This window comes from Vicugna pacos, chromosome 9 (assembly GCF_048564905.1).
Source record: "Vicugna pacos chromosome 9, VicPac4, whole genome shotgun sequence".
Taxonomy (NCBI): domain Eukaryota; kingdom Metazoa; phylum Chordata; class Mammalia; order Artiodactyla; family Camelidae; genus Vicugna; species Vicugna pacos.
In genome coordinates, this window is record NC_132995.1 from 33,925,096 (window position 1) to 33,946,727 (window position 21,632).

A 21,632-nucleotide genomic window follows, 5' to 3' on the forward strand; every position below is an offset into this window, starting at 1 on the left:
AAGCATCAAAGGACTTCCTATAAAAATCAGAATTTCTATTTTATTTGAAAAATTTAAGACCTGCAACGCTGGACTTTCATTCTCACAGTGCCTGTTACTTACTACTATAATGCCTCATCTCTGAGGATGTGGGCTGGTCGCCAACAATCATCTTACATCAGTTTGCATCACTCTTTTACTTTACATGCACTGTTTATATTATCCACTTGGCTCCTGTAGACACATGAAATTACCACCTCCCCTCCCTCTCCTCATCACTGCCCATATCCACAGGATCCTTCAAGGTACTCCACTTGTCCTCCAAGGTCCAAAGGATTACACCCACATTTTCAGCATTGTTGGACTTGATGTGAGGAATGACAAGACAAAGATGTTGCTTTAGTTTACATTTGGAACAGCTAAAACATCTACTGGCTTATGGTCATATGGACATGATTCCAGATTTGGGGGATATATACCCACTCCTACCCTTTCATCCCATTAAAAGAAAAGATAACATAGTAGACAGTGGTTGGGTCTACAGTAATTTTATTGTAACAGAGAAACCAGGCTGCAGTAAATCTACATGATTAGAGCAAATGGTGGTTAGCCTTCCAAAGAGTGAAGCTTGAGCCCAGCTGGCAGCACACAAAGGTTAAAACCAAAGCCCAGAATATCCTCTTTCCCAGGTCTACCCTGCACTGCCTGCCTCATGACGAGATACGTGACTGCACAACCACACTTAACAGAGTTACGAGGTCCAACTGGGCAGAGGCAACATCTCGAAGGGAGATAATTAAATAATCATCGAAGAGGATGCTGAAATAAAGTGCAGTTACCTACTCTCTGCTATTCTTTGCTGAGAAGAGCGAGGGTATGGGATGAGCAGTAAATAATGTTCTTCATTCTTCAAATAAGTCAATCCTATGGGATGGGACTGATGGTCAGTCATAGAGTGTAACAGGATGAAAATCTAGGCTAGGTATAGATCTTTGTGCCTAAGGAAAAGAACAGCAGTGATTAGGCAGAAGAGAGGAATATTAAAATGCCTGCAAGTATTAAAAAGGAGAACTTTCTTTCTTTTTTTCTTAAATAAGACAGGAAACAGCATCTTTTATTTTCTCTGTGGCAGTGGTAGCAGATTGCCTGTAAAACATAATCTCTGTAATATGTTTGTTGATAAGGTTGTTCAGTCACAAACATGAGGCTGACTGTTAATGTTAGAACTAGGTCTTTTTACAAAGCCTCTAATAGGTGCTATTTTCTTGCTGGTTCTACAGAGGAACCCGTAACACCAAGAGGTGCTTCAGTTAAAGCTTCTGAAGTACTGCAATGGTGTGATGAACAACTTTTTTTGGGGGGGGGGCTTATGTCTTTCTCATATATGTAAACTCTGTTGAAAAAACAAGATAAAAGGATGAGGGAGATTTTGGTTTAGAGCCACAAAGTTCCAGACACCAGACACAGGTGCCTCTGCCCTATTTCACTGCACATTCTTTTCTGAGAAACACATTCAGTCTCTGAGTTTTAAGTACTGGTTGGAAAAACTGATCCGCTTGCCACCATCTTCCCTCCCTCTCCCTCCATGTGAATCTCACAACAGCACAGGCTGAAGACAGGAAGGTTGTCTCTGTTCCCTCTCACCGGGGGAATTACTTAGTGACCTGGTGAATGGCATGAGCAAGGTAGCCCACGTTGCCAGAGGTGACCCCTGCCACAGAGATGCGGCCATCCTTTGTCATGTAGATGGAGAACTCCTTGGTCAGCCGCTCCACCTGCAGAGAGAAGAGTGTGTGGGCACTTCCTGGTCAGGGGGGTCTGCCCGGCCCTGGCAAGGCACAATGAGCCAATAGGTTAGCACAGAAAAATAGCAGATGCTCGGTTTTTTCACTTGAACCCTATTCCCAGAATTTGGTGTGCTAGTTTACAAATCCACGTTTTTATGTGCAAGCACCAAATACAAGAACGTTTAAGTGGGTCAAATAAAACATGACAAAGACTCTTATTTGGCCTTTAAATTAGCAATTTGTAACCTCTGTGCTAACTCTGCATGACATCATCTAGGAGAGATGGTTTGGAAAGAGGACACGTAAGAACGTGGAGATAAACTATGTAAGTACCACGTGCTAACTGACTGCGCCACCGGAGCTTCGGGGGAGATAAACTGTAAATGTATCTACAGTCATCTTGGTGAGAGCCCACAAGAATTTCCCACGGGGCCACAGGAATGGAATGAAAGGGCAGATTCTGAGGAAGGGGAGGACTGTCCTGAATCCAGCGAGCCATGTGTAGTCAGAGGATTGCCTCCTCTGCTCCCCTAGATATGAAAGAATAAAAGAATGAAAGAACGAAAGAAGAATAAGAAGAATTTAAAAAAAGAAGAATAAAAAAGCTAGGCTGCTGAATTCTAAGGTGTGAACAGGTGAAAAAAATCTTAGAGTAAGCATCTGTAGAAAAACTGATCCAGAATCCAGGTACGGAACAGTTACTTCTCTTAATATTCAGGCTCCTCCTGCTTGTTCTGGGTTCTCTCATAGAAGCAGCAGTAGTTGTAAAAATGCTCAGAACAAGCTCTGTTCTTCAGAAGTCTGCGACCTCATAGAGGATACCGACAGGTAAACGATAAGCAAAGAAGAAAACGAAATGAATGCTTCACAATTCTTTGACCTAAGAGGGCTCCAAAATGACTGTTTTTAGAGTAATCCTAAATAAGGCAGGTGACCTCTGAAGAATTCTGGTTTGCAAGGACTGGTCAATCGGTCGGCTGCAGAGAAACTGGAGTCCACTCACCTGTTCAGGCTTCAGGCCTGTGAAACAAAACATGCCGATCTGGTCTACGATGTGCTGCCAGTTGTGGGAGGAGCCCTCCTTCTTAAGGTTGGAGACCAGCTGAGTCCGCATGCTAATGATGCGGTCAGCCATGCCCTTTACCTCTTGCAACCTTTAAAAAAAACAAAAAACAAAAAACCCGAGATGCAGCTCAGTTCTGGCCAAGCACTGACAGAAAGCCAGCTCCCAGCATTTTTACCTCCCTTGAGTACTCCCCTGGTGTGCCTCAATTACCTATTCTTGACCGAGTCACGTGTTGCCACTGGTCCGGGAAGAAAGCTATTTTGTAGCACTCTGTTTTATATCAGAACACTATTTTGATCAGGCAACTAAAATCATTAACATAATTGAGTTATTAAGAAAAATGAATGGGAAGTGCCTTTCTATTTACTAGATGGATGCTGTCCAACCCATGAATTATTTAATAAAGCCAATTAGATTTTCAAATTAAAAAAAGGAAAAAGAAAAGAATAAATCACTCTAAAACTTAGGAGGGCGAAGGCGAGAAAGGGCAAAAGCTGCGGATTAAACAGTAAAACATGATCTTATTCTTTAATATGGGTGGAAGAAACATTCTTGCTTTCACAATTAAGACAAGGCACAGTGAACCTCCAGTGTGCCCAGCCATGTGCCAAGGGCTGAGGAGAAGGAGGACTGAGACCTGGTCCTTGCCTCTCAAAGCTTACCATTGAGGCTGGGAGCAAACCTGTAAACAATCAACTATGGAACAAGGCAGAACAAGCTAAGAAAATAGAATCGTGCTGTGCTGAGAGTCCCAAGAAGAGAGGGTTAATTCTATCTGGGGGAGCAGAGGAGGCAATCCTCTGACTACACATGGCTCGCTGGATTCAGAACAGTCTTCCCCTTCCTCCAAATCTACCTTTTCATTCCATTCCTGTGGCCCTGTGGGAAATTCTTGTGGGCTCTCACCAAGATGACTGTAGATACATTTACAGTTTATCTCCCTGTTCTTACGTGTTCACTTTCCAAACCATCTCTCCTAGATGATGTCATGCAGATTTAGCACAGAGGTTACAGATTGCCAATTAAAGGCCAAATAAGAGTCTTATTTTGTTTTATTTGACCCAGTTAAACATTCTTAAATTTAGTGCTTGTACATAAAAAAAGTGAATTTGTAGCCTCTTGAAAAATGAGAAGCTGGTGACACTGTACCAGCAGTGCGATTACTGGCAGAAGCTAGAGCCCCTGACCCCACTAAAGGATATCATTTGACTTTAAACTCCCTGTAGTCCCATCCATCCAGCACCATCCACTGAGGCCTGGGCCCTAAAGGCACTGAGTACATGACTGTGGCTAGATCTGGGGCCACCTTACAACCACTGCCCTCCTTCATGCCCCTTGTTGATCACAGAATGAATTTCTGACTTCTCACAATATCAAGGTGCTTCATGATCTGCTCCCACTTTCCCATTTTTGCTGCCTTCTCTACTCTCCTCAAACTCAGTGTTTCTGCCATAAGAACCACTTGGGATGTTCAAAGCACACCCTGCATGATACACATCATGTGCCTGTGCTGTCCTCATGCATGTCTCTGTCCGGTTTTCCTCTCCCCTTCGTTTCCTTTGGAGAAAAGTGCTTTCTTTCTTGAAGGCACAGCTCAAATGCTGCTGTCTGCATTACATCCTCCCTAATTCCCCACTAATCAATAGCTATCTTCCTTTACTCAGCATTTATTCCATCTGTCTTGTATCAACACCATACGTGTATCTTTCTCACTAGGTTATAAACTCCCCAAGGGGAGAGACATCTTAGTCACCTAGCACTGTGTCTCTGTCATCTTTGAACATGACAGGCTTGAAATGAGTACTGAAATGGACATATTAAAAAAAAAACTTGATTATCATTAAGGACTATGGAAATGTAAAAAAAACCACTTAAAAATATTAACTACAAAAAAAAGAGCTTAGTATAATTCTTAGTGACAAAAACAAAACCAACTCTACACATACATATATAACAGAATGTAATATAACATATTACAACTAGGAATAATAACGAGCAAAGAAAAAAGAGGTGGGTTATAGTGACTTTCCGAAACTTTCTCAAACGTACTTAGACATTGATTTTACAACAGAAAAAAATAAAATTCTAATTTAAATAACTGTTGTGTTTTTTTCGGTAGGCCTAGCATGGCTCTCTTGTACTGAAAAGAAATATCCTCAACTAGACTCTGACTATTTCACTTCAGTGTTCAGAGGATTAATTTAAGGTGGAAAAAATAGTTGTCACATGATTTCTAGGTGAGCTGCGGATGAAGTTTCTTATAGACTTAGCTTTTCTATCCAATAAGCTTCTTAGAGATGTGGCCCCTCAGCTAATCAGCTATACAGGATAAACTCTTATATAACAAAACACATCTTCCATAGGCATCTTGGCTTTTTCTTAACTCTGAATTACATATAGCAAGGGTTTGCAAGCTTTCTCTAAAGGGCCAAATCGTAAATACGCTAAGTTTTGTGGGCTGTATGTTCTCTGTCAAAACTACTGAACCCTGTCATTATGACATGAAAGAGTCCATACACAATTCATCAAGAAATGGGTATGGCTGTGTTCCAGTAACATGTTATTTATAAGAACTGGTGGCAAAACATAGCTTGCCAACTCCTGATCTAAAGCAGTGTTTTCTAAATTGTGTATCATCACCCATTATTAGGTCACAAATTCAATATAGCTGGATGCAACTGGCATTTGAAAAATACTGGAGTACAGCACATGAAGCCCAAGTACTGAGTTTTGAAACTGCTTCAGCTATATATATATACATACATAGGTAATGTATGTTCAGGGTCATGATGTAAAATATAAGCTTTATGTGGATTGTGGTTAAAAAAAAATTGAGTAACACTAATTTATAGCACAAGTACCAAGACGTTCAGATAGTATAGATAATGAAAATGAAAAATATGCAGAAATACTGATTCAATGCTAGTTATTATTAGGATAAATGTAAAAAATTATTAGGAAAGTTTTCCTATGTAAGATACCTCAGTTTGAACTTAGGTCTAGAAGGCAGGTTTTACTTAACATGGAGATGACAGATGAAAAGGAACTGCCATTTCTGAATTGTTTCTTACAGGGAAAGACCAACTTATCTGTTTGAAAGTGCTAAGATGCATACTCCTCTCTCCTTCCTCCCCGTCCACATAAGGAAGCTGTGTGATACTGTACGTCCCTATAAGCCAACCATCAAGGAGCTTTGAAGGATCAGTGGTGCAAAAAGCAGATGGCTGGGGAGTGGCAAAGTGCCTTTACCATTGCTTCCGCAAATCCGGGCTGGTCAGAATGGTGGAGGCAATCCGGGCTCCATTGAGGGGAGGGTTGGAATACATGGGACGGATCAGGATCTTCAACTGTGACTCCACTCTTTTGGCTTCATCAGAATCTTTGCAGACCACAGTGAAGGCTCCCACACGCTCACCTGAAAAGATAAAATGGATCTTGTCTTCTGGTTCTTTTATCTAAAATGCTAAAGACAATCATGATTACATTTGCTACACATTATCTGCTTCCATCAGATGCACCACAAAAATAACTCTTCGTTATAAGTAAGTGTTCAACAAGCAGAATGGTGAATCTAGGCACAATAGAAAATCTGAGTACTCAAGAGTGGTCAGAGGTCTCTTTTCATTGTATCCATCTTCTGGCTCATTAGAGAAGCAGTGATCAATTTCCTTTGCTGGAGGAATTCAGGGACTCTAAAGGAAATATGGCTAAGAGCAGTAAAAATCCACTTGACCCATCTTTCCTCTCTGGGAAGAAGGACATGGATGATGCATACACAGACACACCCCAAAGTCTGCACGTTTGTGGCATCCTCTCCCAGCACTTCTTCAATCTCAACAGAACACACATCACAAGGGTCTTGTAGCTTACCATATAAGCCCATGTTCTTGGCATAGGACTGGCAGAGACAAACATTGATGCCCTGTTCGATAAAGTGGCGCACAGCCCAAGCATCCTTGTTACCGTCGCCACTGGCAAAGCCTTGGTAGGCCATGTCAAAGAACGCAAAGAGATTGTTTTTCTGGGAAGAAAAGAAAAGATGGCCAAAGCTTTAGGCAGTCCCTCTCAAGATGCCCCAGATGGTTACCTGAACTTATTGGGTGGGACCTTGCCTGCTCCACACAGTCAAGAGTTTTCTCCCCATAGAGCAGTTTGGAGATATTTAATTTTCCGAGAGCTAAGATATCAAAATCTTTTTAACTTTGGTGGATATGGGCCTTCAAGAAGACATTCAGAAAAGGTAATTTTAATCCAATCTGAGCAGGATGCTGCTTGGTCAAACAGGAAGCTCTTCTAAGGCCCACAGGAGTCTGGGTAACTATTTTGATCCTGCCAACACAGGACCAGCCTCAGCCTCTACTGGAGCTGACATGACTCTGGCAGATCATCTTATTCCCAGGGCTCATGGGATAGCCTCTTAATAACCATCTCATCTTTAAAGTGCTCTCTGAATGCTGTTTCTCTGTCTCATTCTGCTCGCAGCTCAGGAATGTAAAAGGGAAACCAAAAGGAGTGAGAATGGGGATAGGAGGCAACAGAAATATCTTTCTCCTTAGGAATTTTGGCTAGTGCCTTCTCTCACAGAGAAACAAAAATCGCTATGAATGATAACAGCAATGCTGAGGAGAGTGGCAAAGACAGGAGGGGACGTAAAAAAGTGGATAAAAGGATGCACAAGCTGGGGGGAGGGTATAGCTCAGTGGGTAGAGTGCATGCTTAGCATGCAGGAGGTCATGGGTTCCATCCCCAGTAACTCTGTTAAAATAGTCATAATAATAATTAATAAATAAACAAACCTAATTACCTCCTCCCCAAGACAAAAAAAAAAGCAAATATAAGAGCAATAGATAAAACAGATTAAAAAGAGTCAAAATTAAAAAAAAAAAAAAAAGATGGACAAGTAACCACTGACCAGGGCAAATGTAGGCCCCAAAAGCAGACATCCTAGGGCCGGTGGATGCTGACTGTGCTGAGTAGCCAGTGACAAGTTTTATCAGAGTTTCATACATCTTGGCTGAGGAACAAGAATTATTTTAAAACTGCTCATGTATCATGAACTAGAACTGCTAATTATGCAAACGAGCAGTGTTTTCCTGGCAACTTCACAATGCATGGAAATTTTATGCAGCCTCAAGGTTAATTCTCACTGTAAGACTTTGCCAAGTGAAGCATCCAATGCTAGCTATTAAGCATGGAACCGTTGCTGGTCAGTTCACCGCCCTACCTTCACCACTGCCGCCATCTCCTTCCACTGCTCAGGACGAGGGTCCACTCCTGTGGGATTGTGGGCACAGGCATGCAGGAGAAGAACACTCTGTGCTGGTATTTTCTAAAGTGAAAAACAACAGATTACTTTGTAGCTTTAGGGAGATCATTTACCTGAAATGCCACAGGGTCACTATTATTTGATAAGTAACAAAGATAACCTGAGGTCTGGGAATCAGCTCATCCCCACTATTTCTTTTTTTTTAATGGAGGTACTGGACCTCATGCATGCTAAGCATGCTCTCTACCACTGAGCTATATCCTCCCCCTAATCCCGTTTTAGTTCTAATATTGAGACCTAGCTGACATACATCAAATTCTTACAAGGAGGTTTATTCCTGTTCCTTCACCCCTCCTGCCCAGAAAGCCACACTCACTGAAATGTCCTCCATAGCGCCTGTGAAGTCGAAGCCGCATGTCTTGGGGTCATAGTATCGATAACTGTGTAGCTGCATGCCAGCGTCCCTGAAGATAGGTGTGTGATTTCCCCAGGATGGTTTGGGCAGAAAGACATCTCGGCTGAACTTAAAAAATCTTTGCTAAAAGATGAGAAGAAACCAAATGGAAAAGTGAAGCAAGGAGAGGGGAAAAAAAGTTGATATATTTTACTGATAGGACATTTTTTTCCTGCTGAAACTCAGCTTGTCTCTATGATTGAGAGACAGTATTGACTGAGTGGCGAGACTGCCTGGGTTGGAATCCAGGCTCTGACAATTATACTGGTTGTGTAGCCAAGGACCTATTTGAGCCTTACTGTCTCCTTTTGTAAAATGGCATTAATTGCACCTCCCTCATAAAGATTAAATGAGTTAAAATATAAAAGCTCCTAGTTTTAGTAGGTGCTCAATAAGTTGTATTTAATATTATTATATTATTTTAACATTATTATTATTACAATCTCTTATTTATAATTTCTTCTAAGTACTTTCATTTTTTCCCCCCAATTTCATTTATCAGAGAACAGGAAACTTCCAGCTTTGTAGAAAGAGGAAATCTATTTCAAGGTCAGAAGTCAAATACATACGCAATAGGGAACCCCATTATCTCAACTTACAGACTATCTTACCGCTCCTTCCTGGACCCAGACTCACCAGAAAATTGGCTCCGATCCTTAAGGCTCCAGTTCCAGAAATGGTCTGCACCGTGACATACTGAAGGAGAGACACCCCGGGTCAGTGAGGTACAACACTCTCTCTACAGGCCCTGAGCGCTGTAAACCTGAGCTCCAGTCCACAGAGAGGCACACCCTTCCCTCTTTAGGAGCTGAAGACACCCTTCCAAATGAATATTTAGAAATGCGAGAACAGCACTATTGTTTCATTCCATTTTCTAAGAGACAGACTGACTCTCCTCATGGGTTCTTAAGAGAGCTGTCTCATCAGTTTCCAACATCTTTGCTGACGTGGAAGCTGATTCCTTATGGCCCATTGTTAGTATCGCGCTGAGTTATATGAGAAACTCTCAGGATACAATCCCCCACCAGATACGAAAAAGGACTGATTAATAAATAGGAAAAAAGACATGACAGTCACTACATTAAAATATTATTCTAGAATTATGCAAAATTGAATGATTCTCTGAACATCAAAAAGCAAGTCATCTTGAAAAGTCAACAAGTATATTAGAATAACACTGTTATACTTTGAAGGCTAAGAGGTCCCCTTCTGTAAATTTCCATAATCTGAAAATATTATCTTTTGGGTAACAGGGAGATGCCTGAGGAAAATCTGTTTCTTCAAACTGGTCAGCTTTAGGGGATGAGCAAGAAACCACAGCAGGTTTTGTGTTTCTTTAAGGTACCATAGCAGCACAGGCTCTACAAAACCTAAATCTGCTTTGTGGACTGGGAGGCAGTGGATTAAATGGGGAGAACCCAACTAACAAACTCTTTAGTAAACAAAGTTTGTCTGTGCAAACTCTGGCAAGATAGAAATAAAAACTTAACTGTAGATCTGACAGTAAGATTCACCAATGTACAGCAATTTATAAAAGACAAGTTGATGTTATTTTAAGATAGGCCAGTCTTATACTTAGATTACAATTTGCTAGATGGACACAGACTAAGCAAAAATTACAGAAAAATGCTGACTTTTTCCTGAGGGTTCATAGGTGGTTGATTGTATGGACATCAATCAAATCTGTGACTTAGGATCATTATTACATTACCCTAGGGTTGAGGCTGTATGCTCTTCTCTGAGTTAATGATCTAATGTGTGGACTTAGACCAGCCTTGTGAATAAACTATTTATTTTGGCCTTGGGAGTGGGGAGGGGAGAAGTGTTAGCTAAGTTTTGCTACTTTGTGAGTTTTCCCCCAGACTTATCTGGAAAAATAAATATTTAAACATATATAAGCATCCATTAAAAAACACGTTTGTTTAGAAGGGTAGAGGGTATAGCTCAGCAGTAGTGCGTGCTTGGTGTGCACAAGGTCCTGGGTTCAATCCCCAGTGCCTCTATTACGGGGGGGGGGAATCCATTTCCAAAGAAAGTAAATTATAATGTACATGAACTCACATGTCAGGCTGGCTATTCAGTGGTCTGGCTGCATCCCACCCACATGATGCTAGTCTTCTACTACGAGCGCTGGGCCTGCATATACTCTGTGGGTGCATACAGGAATCTTTTTGTAAAAACCTTAGGTCTAGTGATCTCTAGGGCCTCTTTCGTCCACAATAAGAGGGTCCCCTGGGAGCTGGAAGGAGGAGACACCTAGGAGCCGCTTGTCTTTCCCCTCACGGCAGCAGGGATGCTCTCTGCCCTCTGAAGGGGGAGGGAGCATGGTCTACTCCCTTTCAATGTCCAGGCTGGCAATGAGGGGGCAGCAGAGGAGTGCCAGACTTGTCCTGGCCCCACCAGTCCACCTGTGGTTTGTTTTCTGACTGCTTCCTCCATCTGAGCTGGAAGCTTGGGGCAGGAGGGCAGGGGCTAATTACAGGCTTTGAAACTTGGCACAGTTTGGCATTCCTAAAAGCATTTATTCAGTGTAAAATGAACATAAGCACACAGAGATGAACAGCAAAAGCAATGTCAGCTCTTCAGTAAAATCACTACTACATTTTCAGGATTACTACTACATTTTTGGAATTGGTATTATATGAACTCTTTCACTTAATCAGTGCCAATTTACTATCTAAAGAAGAGATATTAGGAATAGCGTGGCCACCTCAAAACAATCATCCCACACAAAGTGATGTATCCTTCCTCATTTGCTTAAATTATTTCCAATTTGTTTAAACTGTTCAATTTGAAACAGACCCTGTATGATGCCAGAGCCTGCTCTGCTTACCCGGCCACTTTTCAACACTTCGCTGTTCTCACCCAGGGCTAATTCGGCAGATGCCTTACAAAATTCAGCCAGTCCTGCAATGGGCAGGTATTCTTTGTCCAAATGTTTTGCAGCAATCTGGGCCTCTGCCTAGACAAGAGAAAATGCATCCATTTAGATTCTTCTCCTTACCTGGAATTACTGTGAATAACACTTAATGTTTTATAAGTTACATTTTAGAAGTTACATTTTAGCCTTGTTTTTTATTTAGAGATACTGTCCAAGAAGATGATGGGTAAGTAAGTACATTTTATAGTGCAGAGAAGAAACAGTAACAAAATTTTTATCATATTTTATTTTTTTAAAGTTAGGTTTTATGTAAATTGGTATATAATGTCTCTTGGTTACCATGTAACATAAAATGGTATTCTTGGGATGCACAAGAACAAACTTTAAGAGCAGTACTTAAAATAGGTATAAGAGATAAAATCAAATTAAATATACAAAGAAGTATTTTAAGGTATATGCCACTTTAAGAATTTCAAAGGTTTAGTAGTAATAGCACATATCTTCATGCTTTGCAGTCAGAGACCTGGCTGTCCCTTACTGTGTGACTCTGGGCAATTTATTAACCTTCCTGAGTCTCAGTTTGTTCATCTGTTGAATGGGGAACAGCTGTTTCTACCCTTCATATGATTGAGGTGAAGAGTTGATGAGGTAATGTACAGAAGTGTGTGGTGGTGTTCCAGCTTGTACCAATGGCTAACACATGCCACATACTTTAAACTGACTTACTGACACCAAAAGCAATCCCTGCATGACCTGAGACCCAGGAGCTGGCAATTTTTCATCAGTCTTCTCATCACAACCATTTTTTGAGTCCTGTTTTTTCTATTCTAAGAGAGATGTGACCTAATTCACACTCCCATGCACTCAGAAATTTCTCCTTGCAGTGGTTCATTCAGCCCATGGTCGATCACTGCAGTGGCTCATTAAAAGCCTGAGCCAGCCTACTGCATAGTGTACAGCTCAGTGTACAGGGTTCTCTACTCCCACTCAAAAGTATGCTCCTGTAATTTCCACTCAGGATGCCTAATTCTGCTATACGGAGGAACAACACATCATCACCCCGCTTTTGGAAACGACAGAGCAGCACATTCATATTTCATCAGAGAGGGTGTAGCTGAAAAGGAAACATTAACTTACTTTCAAAAAATTGTTCTAAGGGAATTAACTATATTATTTACAGTTATGATAACCAACAGACTACTACTAACAAAAATAACACAAAATGAAGAAAATTACTCTATAGTTCAACAGAAAGGACAGAGTATGCCTGGATAGGATGGCTTTATTAAGGTGATCAAAATCAGAAATGCAAAATAACAACAGTAATCCCCATCCTCAAAGGATTAATTCTGCCACCAAGAGACAATGTGTAAATTCTTGGTCATTTTCTACACCCTGAGGATTAAATATGACACTATGTCTGTTTTATAGATAATCACAGAAGTTCAATCCTGGAAAAGACCACATAGTTCCAACCCGACACTTTTACAGCCAAGGAGACTACAGCCCAGACAACCTAAGTGATTCAAGCAGTTAGTATCAGAACTAGAACCCAGGTTTCCTGGCTCCCAGTATGACAGTCTTTCTGTGTCTCTTCAGGGGCACCCTTCAGTTACTCATCCCCATCAAACAGGAGATGTCTGGCACACTTACCTTCCGGACACTAGGGAGCACATAAGGCTTTCCATTATCATCCCGGTAGGCACCAACTCCCAGATTCATCTTTTTGCTGTTGGTGTCTCTCTTATAGGCTTCTGTGACTCCCAGGATGGGATCTGGGGGCCCCATCTCCACATGAGCCCACCAGGAGCTGGAATGGAAAATAGAAGACATCAGTCACAGTAACTAGATTTCCATGACCAGAGGTGTACTGGTTCTGCCGAAACTCCATTTCAACAAATGTTTGCATGTTTACTATGCACAGGGTATAGCAATAAGCACTGATAATCCAACAATGCATAAGGCTTCAGAGCACATTGTAGAGGAGTGAAGACCAATATATTAATACAAATGCGATGAGAAGCAGAACACCTGAATCATCCTGGGGAGGACACGGTGCACGTGTGAGCAGTTCAAACCTGATCTGAAATCCCAGGCAAAGGATATTTCAAGTAATTTGGCAATGAGAAGCTGTGAGTGGTAAAAGATGATGCTGAAGAAGTAGGCAAGGGCCAATGCGAGAATATTACGTGACCACCCCTGCCACCCCTCGCCTCAGCCCTCCAAGGAGATTGAGTTTTATCCTGTTTCCAAACTTATTGAGGGCATCCTTTGGAGAGTGTGTTAAAAATACAGGTTCCTGGGCTCTACTTTGGATGTAGTTTACTGAAAAATCTGGTTCTTACCCAGCAAGATACAGAGATAAGGGCTTGAACCAGGGTACGGGGCAGTAGGGGTGGAGAGGACAGAGAATTGCTAGGTATTTGCAACTGAATGTAACATCTTACTGATTTCCTCGTTACTTATTGAGTTAAAACGTTTGACAAGGTTCATTATTTTATATTTGTAAGAGTCAAGATTTCCCCTTAAAAAATTATTGCTTAACAGGGTTAGGGGTCATCCACTGATGTCCAATGGACTTACCTGGTGGGGCCAAGTGAACTGTGTTGCTAGGGGAGTGCACTCCTGAGTGAATCCCAAGAGGCAGTATAACTTTAACTGTTTCTCTAGCTTGTTCCCCACTCCCTACTGATATGAGGGTCTGGTTGACTTATGGCCAATAAGCTAGTCCCTGTTGGCAGCAGACTGTGAATTTGGTCTTATGCTGTGACCATTCAGTGATCTCTGTAAATGGATAGCAGAGATCTGTTCTTTGTTGAGATGACAGATAATCTGGTTTGTTGTTTTTTTCAATCTTTCTCATCAGAGCTGTGAGATTGTGTGTTTACTCTTTACCTATGGCTGAAGCTGTAGATCTGAAGAGCTATAAGCTCTCTATGTATAATTTTCAGAAAGGCTTTTTTTTTTTTGGTTTTACCCCTTTGGGTGTCTGAATGTGAAATATCTTCTATCTCAGAGAGTAGTGATAAATTATGAAAAATCCTCAAATTAAAGGTGCTCTGTCTGATTGTTACAGAAACTGAATTTCTAGTGCTTAAAATGTGCTAGATTTAATTTTTTTCCTTAAAGAGATGAACTCAGAAACATTTAAAAATTCAAGTTCATATAAACCTCTGATAAATAAAACTAGTTTAATTTTGAATAAAAAAACAGCTATATCTTTTATATATTCATATAAAGCATCTTTTATTTATTTTATTCTTTGAGGGTCTGTTTTTCCTAAACATACTGGTTCACTAATAAAATAAGCTAACATTTCTCATATGTAATGTTTAAAGTTATGGAAAATGTAGATGTGTGTCAAACTAATTTTTATTTGACAAATTTTAAATTTCAACAGTAGTAATATTTTTTACTTTTATTAATACTTCATTTTTTAAGAAGTTTTAAATATAGAGAAAACTGAGTAGACAGTAGAGCTTCCCCCCACAAGTTTCCTCTTATTAACACTTTATATTAGCAGGGTACATTTCTTACAGTTAATGAATCAGTGTTGATACACAATTTATTCAGACTCCTTTAGTTTTTACCTAATGTTCTATATATCCATTCGAGGACACCACATTACATTTAGTTGTCATATCTTCTTAGGCTCCTCCTGGCTGTCACAGTATCAGACACAACTTGGTTTTGATGACATTAACTGCTTGGGGGAGTACTGGTTAAGGATACTGTAGGATGCTCCTCTATTGGAATTTATCTGATGTTTTTCTTATGATTAGAATAGGGCTATGGGTCTTGAGAAGAACAGTAATTATATGATGTCAGCTTGAAGACAATTTCCAAGATCTTTAAGTAACTTAAAATCTTGGACTAAAATTACAATGAGTTAATGGATTAATTAATTACTGGATACCTAGATAATTTTTAAGTATGATAAAGTACCGACATGTTAACTACTAAGCCTAATTTAAAGTTTACATACTTTTGCTTATTTTTGTATGCTTTAGAGAGGCTATAGCTTTGGATCATGTTAGTGAACATGTTCTTTGTTGCCATTTTAAGAAGGTATGGAAGGGATGTGTGTGTGGTGGGGGTGGGGCTACAGAAGTGGTACTACGTGTGTTCATGAGCATTACCAATCTGCTAAAATGCTTGTGTAGGACAGAAATCAACATCCTCCCCAGTTTTGTCTGTGAAATGGAAGTTATTTTGGGTAGTTATACTTAATGAGTGGTTGAGACTATACTAGGATGGATAGTGACAGAGAAATACAACTGTGTATGTTTTTGTTTTCCAAGGAAAATGAGCAAGAAGTGAAAAAATGAGCGAAAAGTTTTTCACACAGTTTCATATTATAGAAAACAAAGTCTTTCTGATCTCTTAAATCAATCATCGATAACCTGCGTGGTAAGACCTGGGGGTGTAAAGAAGAGTAAATCAATCCCTCGCCACCAGATGAGCCCAGTGGAGTGAACAGTAGGGAGTTATACACAGTGTGGGCTGGAGATGGGGCGATAATGTACAGTGATGAAGACAGGCTCAGGGCACAGATTATCTTCTTCAGGGGCCCTGAGGAGAGGACCTGATAGCCTGGGAAGGGGAGGTAAGTAAGTACAGGCTTAGGAAGGCTTCCAGGCGGTCACATGAGTGCTACAGATGAAAGGAGGAAAAGGATCTTCTAAGCAGAGGCATCAGAATATAGGTTAAGGATGACAAAGAGCTGGGGGTGATGCGTAGAAAAGTGGAAGCTAGGGAAGCAAGGTTCCCGATGACTTAGGTGAAAAAGCCAACATTCTTTCAGTAATCATTTATCCAGTCTCAACCAATCAAATGTTTCAGCACAGCACAGTACAAGTTCTCTGTGCTCACTATCCAGGCTGAGAGCTTGGTGAATTACTTCATTAGAATTTCTTTTCCAAAGTCATCCTGTTGAACTTGTGGCTCATCAGCACTCATATACCTCACTCCGCCATGAGGGACACTGGATGGCTGGTTGGATGTGGCAGCAGAGTTAAATGTAAGCTCTCCTGACAAGCTGAAAACTGCCTCAGTCTCAACAGCTGTAATTGGTATGTACAGTTAATTCTCTGTTATTAAAAGGTGGATTATTTCATTTTTGGATTTCCCAGGCTTTTACTTCTTTTAATAGCTTCCTCTGGGCAATGTCAGTACTGGGTAAACTGCATGGATTCAAATGTTCCACCACTTAGCAGCTTTGTGAGAACAGGCAAAGCAATTAACTTCTCTAAGTCTCAACTTTTCTTATCTATAAAATGGGGGCAGAACAGTACCTATCTCATAAGGTTGTTATAATGATGAAAGGAGTTATTAAATATAAAACACTCAGAACAGAGCCTGGTACAGAGTGAATGCTTGATTTTAGCTGGTATCGTTACTAAATTATTACTGTTACACTTTAATTTATAATTTCCGTGCCACTAATGTGGAGACTGGTGAGGCAAGTAGGTAAAGAATTCAAGTCTTAACTTTATGATTAAATGAGGGTCTTTCCTGCTTTTCAATGTTTACTACTTATTCTTTCCTAGAGTCTCGGAAGACGTTATCATTCTTCCTTCTCACCAGTGCTACTGCCAGGACTCAAAATCCTTCTCATTTTTTTTTTTAACTGTTCTAGGCTGCCTGGGGGATTCCAATAACTAAGCGACACAAAGCAACTTCTAAATTGGGCCTGAAGAGAGCTTTCATTATGTTCTGCTCATGATTCAGACCCTGTGAACATGTAGCCACCTGCCTGTCTATGTATCACTGTCATTAACTGATGAGTGCAAGGAATGCCCGGAATGCTAAGGAAATATTAAAGAGAATTTTTGGTAAGCAATTTTCATTTTTGAAAAGATGGTTCTGTCTCCAAGGCCTTCCATCAACAATGACAGAGCTGCTGCTCCTAAACCACAAGAAGGTACTGTTTTTAGTTCTTACTAAAGGGTGTGAAAAGCACTTATTTACCAAGTTCTTTAAAAAGTTTATTTAGTATAGAAATTCTCTCAGAAATCATAGCCTTGAGTCTTCTGGCAGAGAACTGACCGAGAAAGGTATCTTTTAAGAAGAATTCTAAAAAAATTTAAAAATATTAAACGTTAAACAGTCTAAATATATGGGCAGAGATACTTGATTTGATTAGTCCTACATCAGTAATTATGTTCCAATCCTCTACACCCTTTATTATTCCATTCCTGAAAAGGGTAAAGACCATGTCCATACTGTAAGGACTCTCCTGTTTTTAAGAGACAGTGCTAGATGAAACCAAGAGTGCTCTAGGGACAAAATTGATGCTGATAACTTGTGACCTACAAAGCATTCCTATCTGTGCACTTTGGACAAAAGAGCAAAGTGTCAGCCATTGAGCAATACTGATCAGCCAACCAAAAGCGGTTAGGTACAAAGTATCCAGATAAGCATTTCCAACTCAAACACCTTGCAGTTTTTCTGGGAGCCTACCTAGTGCTTTATAATTTTAAAAATGCTTCCCCTCACATTCTTATTTTAAAATAAGAATTTAATTAACTTGCTCATGATCACAGAGCTAAAAATGGCAAAGACAATACTACTATCATTTTCTTACTGGATATTGTACCACTATTACACATTGCCTTTCTAAAGGGTCTCATAACAGAGAGAATAGCTCATAGTGGTCGAGCACATGCTTGGCATGCACAAGGTCCTGGGTTCAATCCCCAGTACCTCCTCTATAAATCAATAAATAAACCTAATTACCTACCCTTCCAAAAAAAAAAAGAAAGAAAGAAATTGCAAACTATAAAAAAATTTTAAAAAAGGGTCTCATGATACTCCTTCAGTTATTTCACTATAAATTAAATAATCAGAATTAAATAATTAAGGACAGGTAATTATCAATAAAAATACATTAGCATATTTTCTTCACTGACCTGTGACTATGTCTAATTTAATGTTACTATGCTTTTACAGCACAGGTCAACAAGTGCTTTCTGTATAAAAAAAAATGCAGTTAAACATTTGAACTTAGTTCCATTTAAAATGACACAAGGATGAAAATTAAGTATTTCATAGCATAAATCCTCAGTTCTTCAGAATACCAACTGCCAAGGTTTCATTGTATTAGAATGAGCTGTTTAAAAAGAAAAAGAAAGAAAGAAACTTCAATTAGTTGAATTTATTTTAAATGTTTTCCACTTTTACCATTTTTTTGTTGGGTAAAGATCACATCTACAGTGGTGGGAGTGGAGGTTCTTCCTTGTCTGAACAGTTAACAGTCATATCCAGATATGGCATCTGATTCTATCACCCAATCGTGCATCATTGGTTAAACCTGAACAGCACTTCCTCAACTGCAGGTACTCAAATATTTAAAAATTTTTTTGTATACTTTTGCACCACTGTGGTTCTTTCATGTTTAACTTGGAACTAAGATATGATGTTAAAATGTTTTATTTGTTTCCATGACATTAATTTAAAAATCAAGGTTTAAAATTAAATTATCAGTTTTAAAGACATGCCATCCAGTGTTCTAACTGCTGAGATGTAACAGTGAAAAAAGTAGGTACAGTCTCTGCTCTCACGGAAATCACATTCTAATGGGGAAAAGACAGAAAAGAAAAATGAGTCAGGCTCTTGAAGTGAAACGATGATTAAAAGGTCACACCCATAGGGATTCTTACCAACGACTTTCTAAGGAGAGCTGTAGGCCACCTAGCCAAGTCCATAAAATGAGATTATTTGACGATTACTATAGTGGTGAAATAGACTTACTTGCCCATAATTGTAGATACCGCCTTCTGTTCTCCAAATTTGCTGCATAAATGATAACCCCTCCCCAATTCTGGTCCATGAGGTAGGCTGCCTTAAAGAGCACACCTTGACAGTAGGCCAAGAAGGAACCAAATCAGGGAGAAGAAAGCCTGGGCAAAACTGTACTGCCAAGAGCGTGGGGCTTTGGAAAGGACAAACCGTTCTGCTGGCTTAAAGACATCGTACATACATTTTAAGGAAAGGCCAAGGCACGTATGAGGTCAAGGCTTTGCTCTTTAGAGTTAATATCTGATTGGGGTGGTTTGGAGACCCGGTTCCTGATTAGGTAGTAATTAAGGGCACTGTCCCAAATCGGCTTCTTGAGTGAATTAAATATCCTGGCTTAGGTCTCTCCACTAGGAAGGGATTACAAACTCGTTTATGCTTGTTAACCTTTTCTCCGCAACACGTTACAGTAAGAAGTTACATATTTGGAACTTTTTGAGTGATACCTGTCCCTCCCTCAGGCTTGTTCACCACTGTATCCAGCACTAGCATCTGGTCCAGTGCCTGGCTCGGTGAAACTGGGGTGAGGAAATATTCACTATATAAAAGAGCAGAGCGAGAGGGAGGGGAAGAAAGGCAACTTCCCTACCTCTAGACCTCCTCAGGGCTAAAAGAAAAAAAAAAAAAGGTATTACACCCAGACTCTTTTCCACCCAAAGGCCAAAGGGCCGAGGAGGGGGGTCACGGGTGACTCAGGCGGGAAGATGCCGCGCGCCAAGGTCACAGGATGCAGAGAGGAAAGCGGGTCCCAAAAGCCAGAGTTCTGGGAACCTTCCTCCCTTGAACTTCCTTTCCCCGACGCACAAATGGCAGCCAGTCGTCGACTCTCCAAACCTGCTGGGGCCCAGTGAGGCCACGACAGGTGAGCCCCGCCGCCCCCCAGGGCAGCAGGTCAAGGGCACAGGATCCCCCCCCGCCAACCGCAGCCAATCTGCGCGAGGCAGCCCCAGCACCGCAGCCAATAGGCGTGATTCGGCGCCGCAGCCCGGGGCTCTCCCTTCGCCCCCAACCCCCACTGCGCCGAATCTGCGTGTCGTGACCCGTCCACCTTGAATGGGAGTCCGGGTGCCGTAGAGGGCCACACTTCCTAACCCAGGGGAACGCGCTGCCACGCTCGCCTACGGTCTAAGGGCAGGGTAGAGGTGGGCTGTAGGACCCAAAGGGTCATTGTGAGGCGCGGACGCTCGACCCTCAGCCCCCAGTGAAGCCGAGGGGATAGCAGAGAAAGCGTGTGTGGCGGGTGCACGTGTGTGCTCTGAAGGCGAGTTAGCTGTCCTGGGGCACCGGCAGCTCGGCCACGCAGGCCCGTCGCCCCGGCTCCTTTATCCCTTGCTTACCTGGCTCTGGCAGAAACCGCGGCAGCGAGGCCTGGGTGGAAGGCAGCGGCGGACAGGACGCGGCCGGAGTGCAGCAGGGCCATGGTGGGCGGCAAGAGGGCAGTGGGTTGCTGCAGGACGAAGCAGAGATGCCAGCAGGCGCGGACACAGAGGCGCCGGCTCCTGCTGAAGGTAAGAACAGCGACTTCCCGGGGCGAGGCTAGAGCGGCCGCCCGCCAAACCCGGGACCGTGTCACAGCGCACCCTGGCGGCCGGTGCGGCGCGGCGAGGCCTCCGCGTAGCCTCGGGTCGGCCCGCCGGGGAGTCTGCACAGCCAGGGCCAAGTGGTCCCGAGAAAACAGTGACAACACAGTTTATCGCTGCTCACAGCGCCCGACACGCTTCATTTATTTATTTACGAAGGATTGGACCGAAGAGGCCAATTTGAAAGATGGGAAAAGGTAGGCTGACGTAGGTGAAGTAATTTGCCTAAGGCCATGGAGCCAGCGACCCTAAATCTTTAGCTGGATGTTTCCCTCAAATCACCTCACCTTCTTCCTGAACGTTTTCTAATCTCTGTAATGGAGAAGATAACATGCCTATCTTCTGGGGCACTTGTGAGGATTAAGTGAGATTAGCCGATTATATCTAAAAACAGGGTCTGGTTTAGTAAACACGTAACAAGAAAGCTAACCCGTGGTTATTAACGACAAACTTGAGTTTGTAAAGTCCGTGCAGTTGTGTGTGGTACGGAATTAATCATTGTTAAAGGGAAAAGCGAATGAATTTGAGACCCCAGAAGTTGAATGATTCAAACAAGTCCACTCTAAACAGTGGCTGTTTCTCTGACACGTCTCTGTAAAACCCAGGTAGAACTGTGTTCCTTGGCAACTTAATTTATCTTCTTTGGCGTCACATTTCCTGAATAAATAAGTCTAGCTGCCCGCCTAGGGTCACATTCTAGACCGTTCCCAGTCTAGCCCCAATTTACTGTCTTAGACTCAACTGCTCTCTCTTTAACCTCAGCCGGTGCTCCCACAGGCCACCACTTAGAATCCACCACTGTGTTAGTTTCCTACAGCCCCC

At 41.6% G+C, this 21,632-nt stretch overlaps 1 protein-coding gene across 1 annotated transcript; it reads right to left on the minus strand.

The window, feature by feature from the left end:
- Positions 1-511: 511 nt before the first annotated feature.
- GOT2 (glutamic-oxaloacetic transaminase 2) lies at positions 512-20,771 on the minus strand. The gene is made up of 10 exons (XM_006214488.4): positions 20,568-20,771; positions 13,087-13,243; positions 11,386-11,514; positions 9,189-9,248; positions 8,475-8,636; positions 8,057-8,161; positions 6,703-6,853; positions 6,082-6,247; positions 2,770-2,920; positions 512-1,754 (listed from the first exon to the last, which is right to left on the minus strand). The coding sequence occupies exons 1-10, from the start codon at positions 20,648-20,650 to the stop codon at positions 1,632-1,634; spliced, it is 1,287 nt and encodes a 428-aa protein (XP_006214550.2). The 5' UTR covers positions 20,651-20,771; the 3' UTR covers positions 512-1,631.
- Positions 20,772-21,632: the final 861 nt, after the last annotated feature.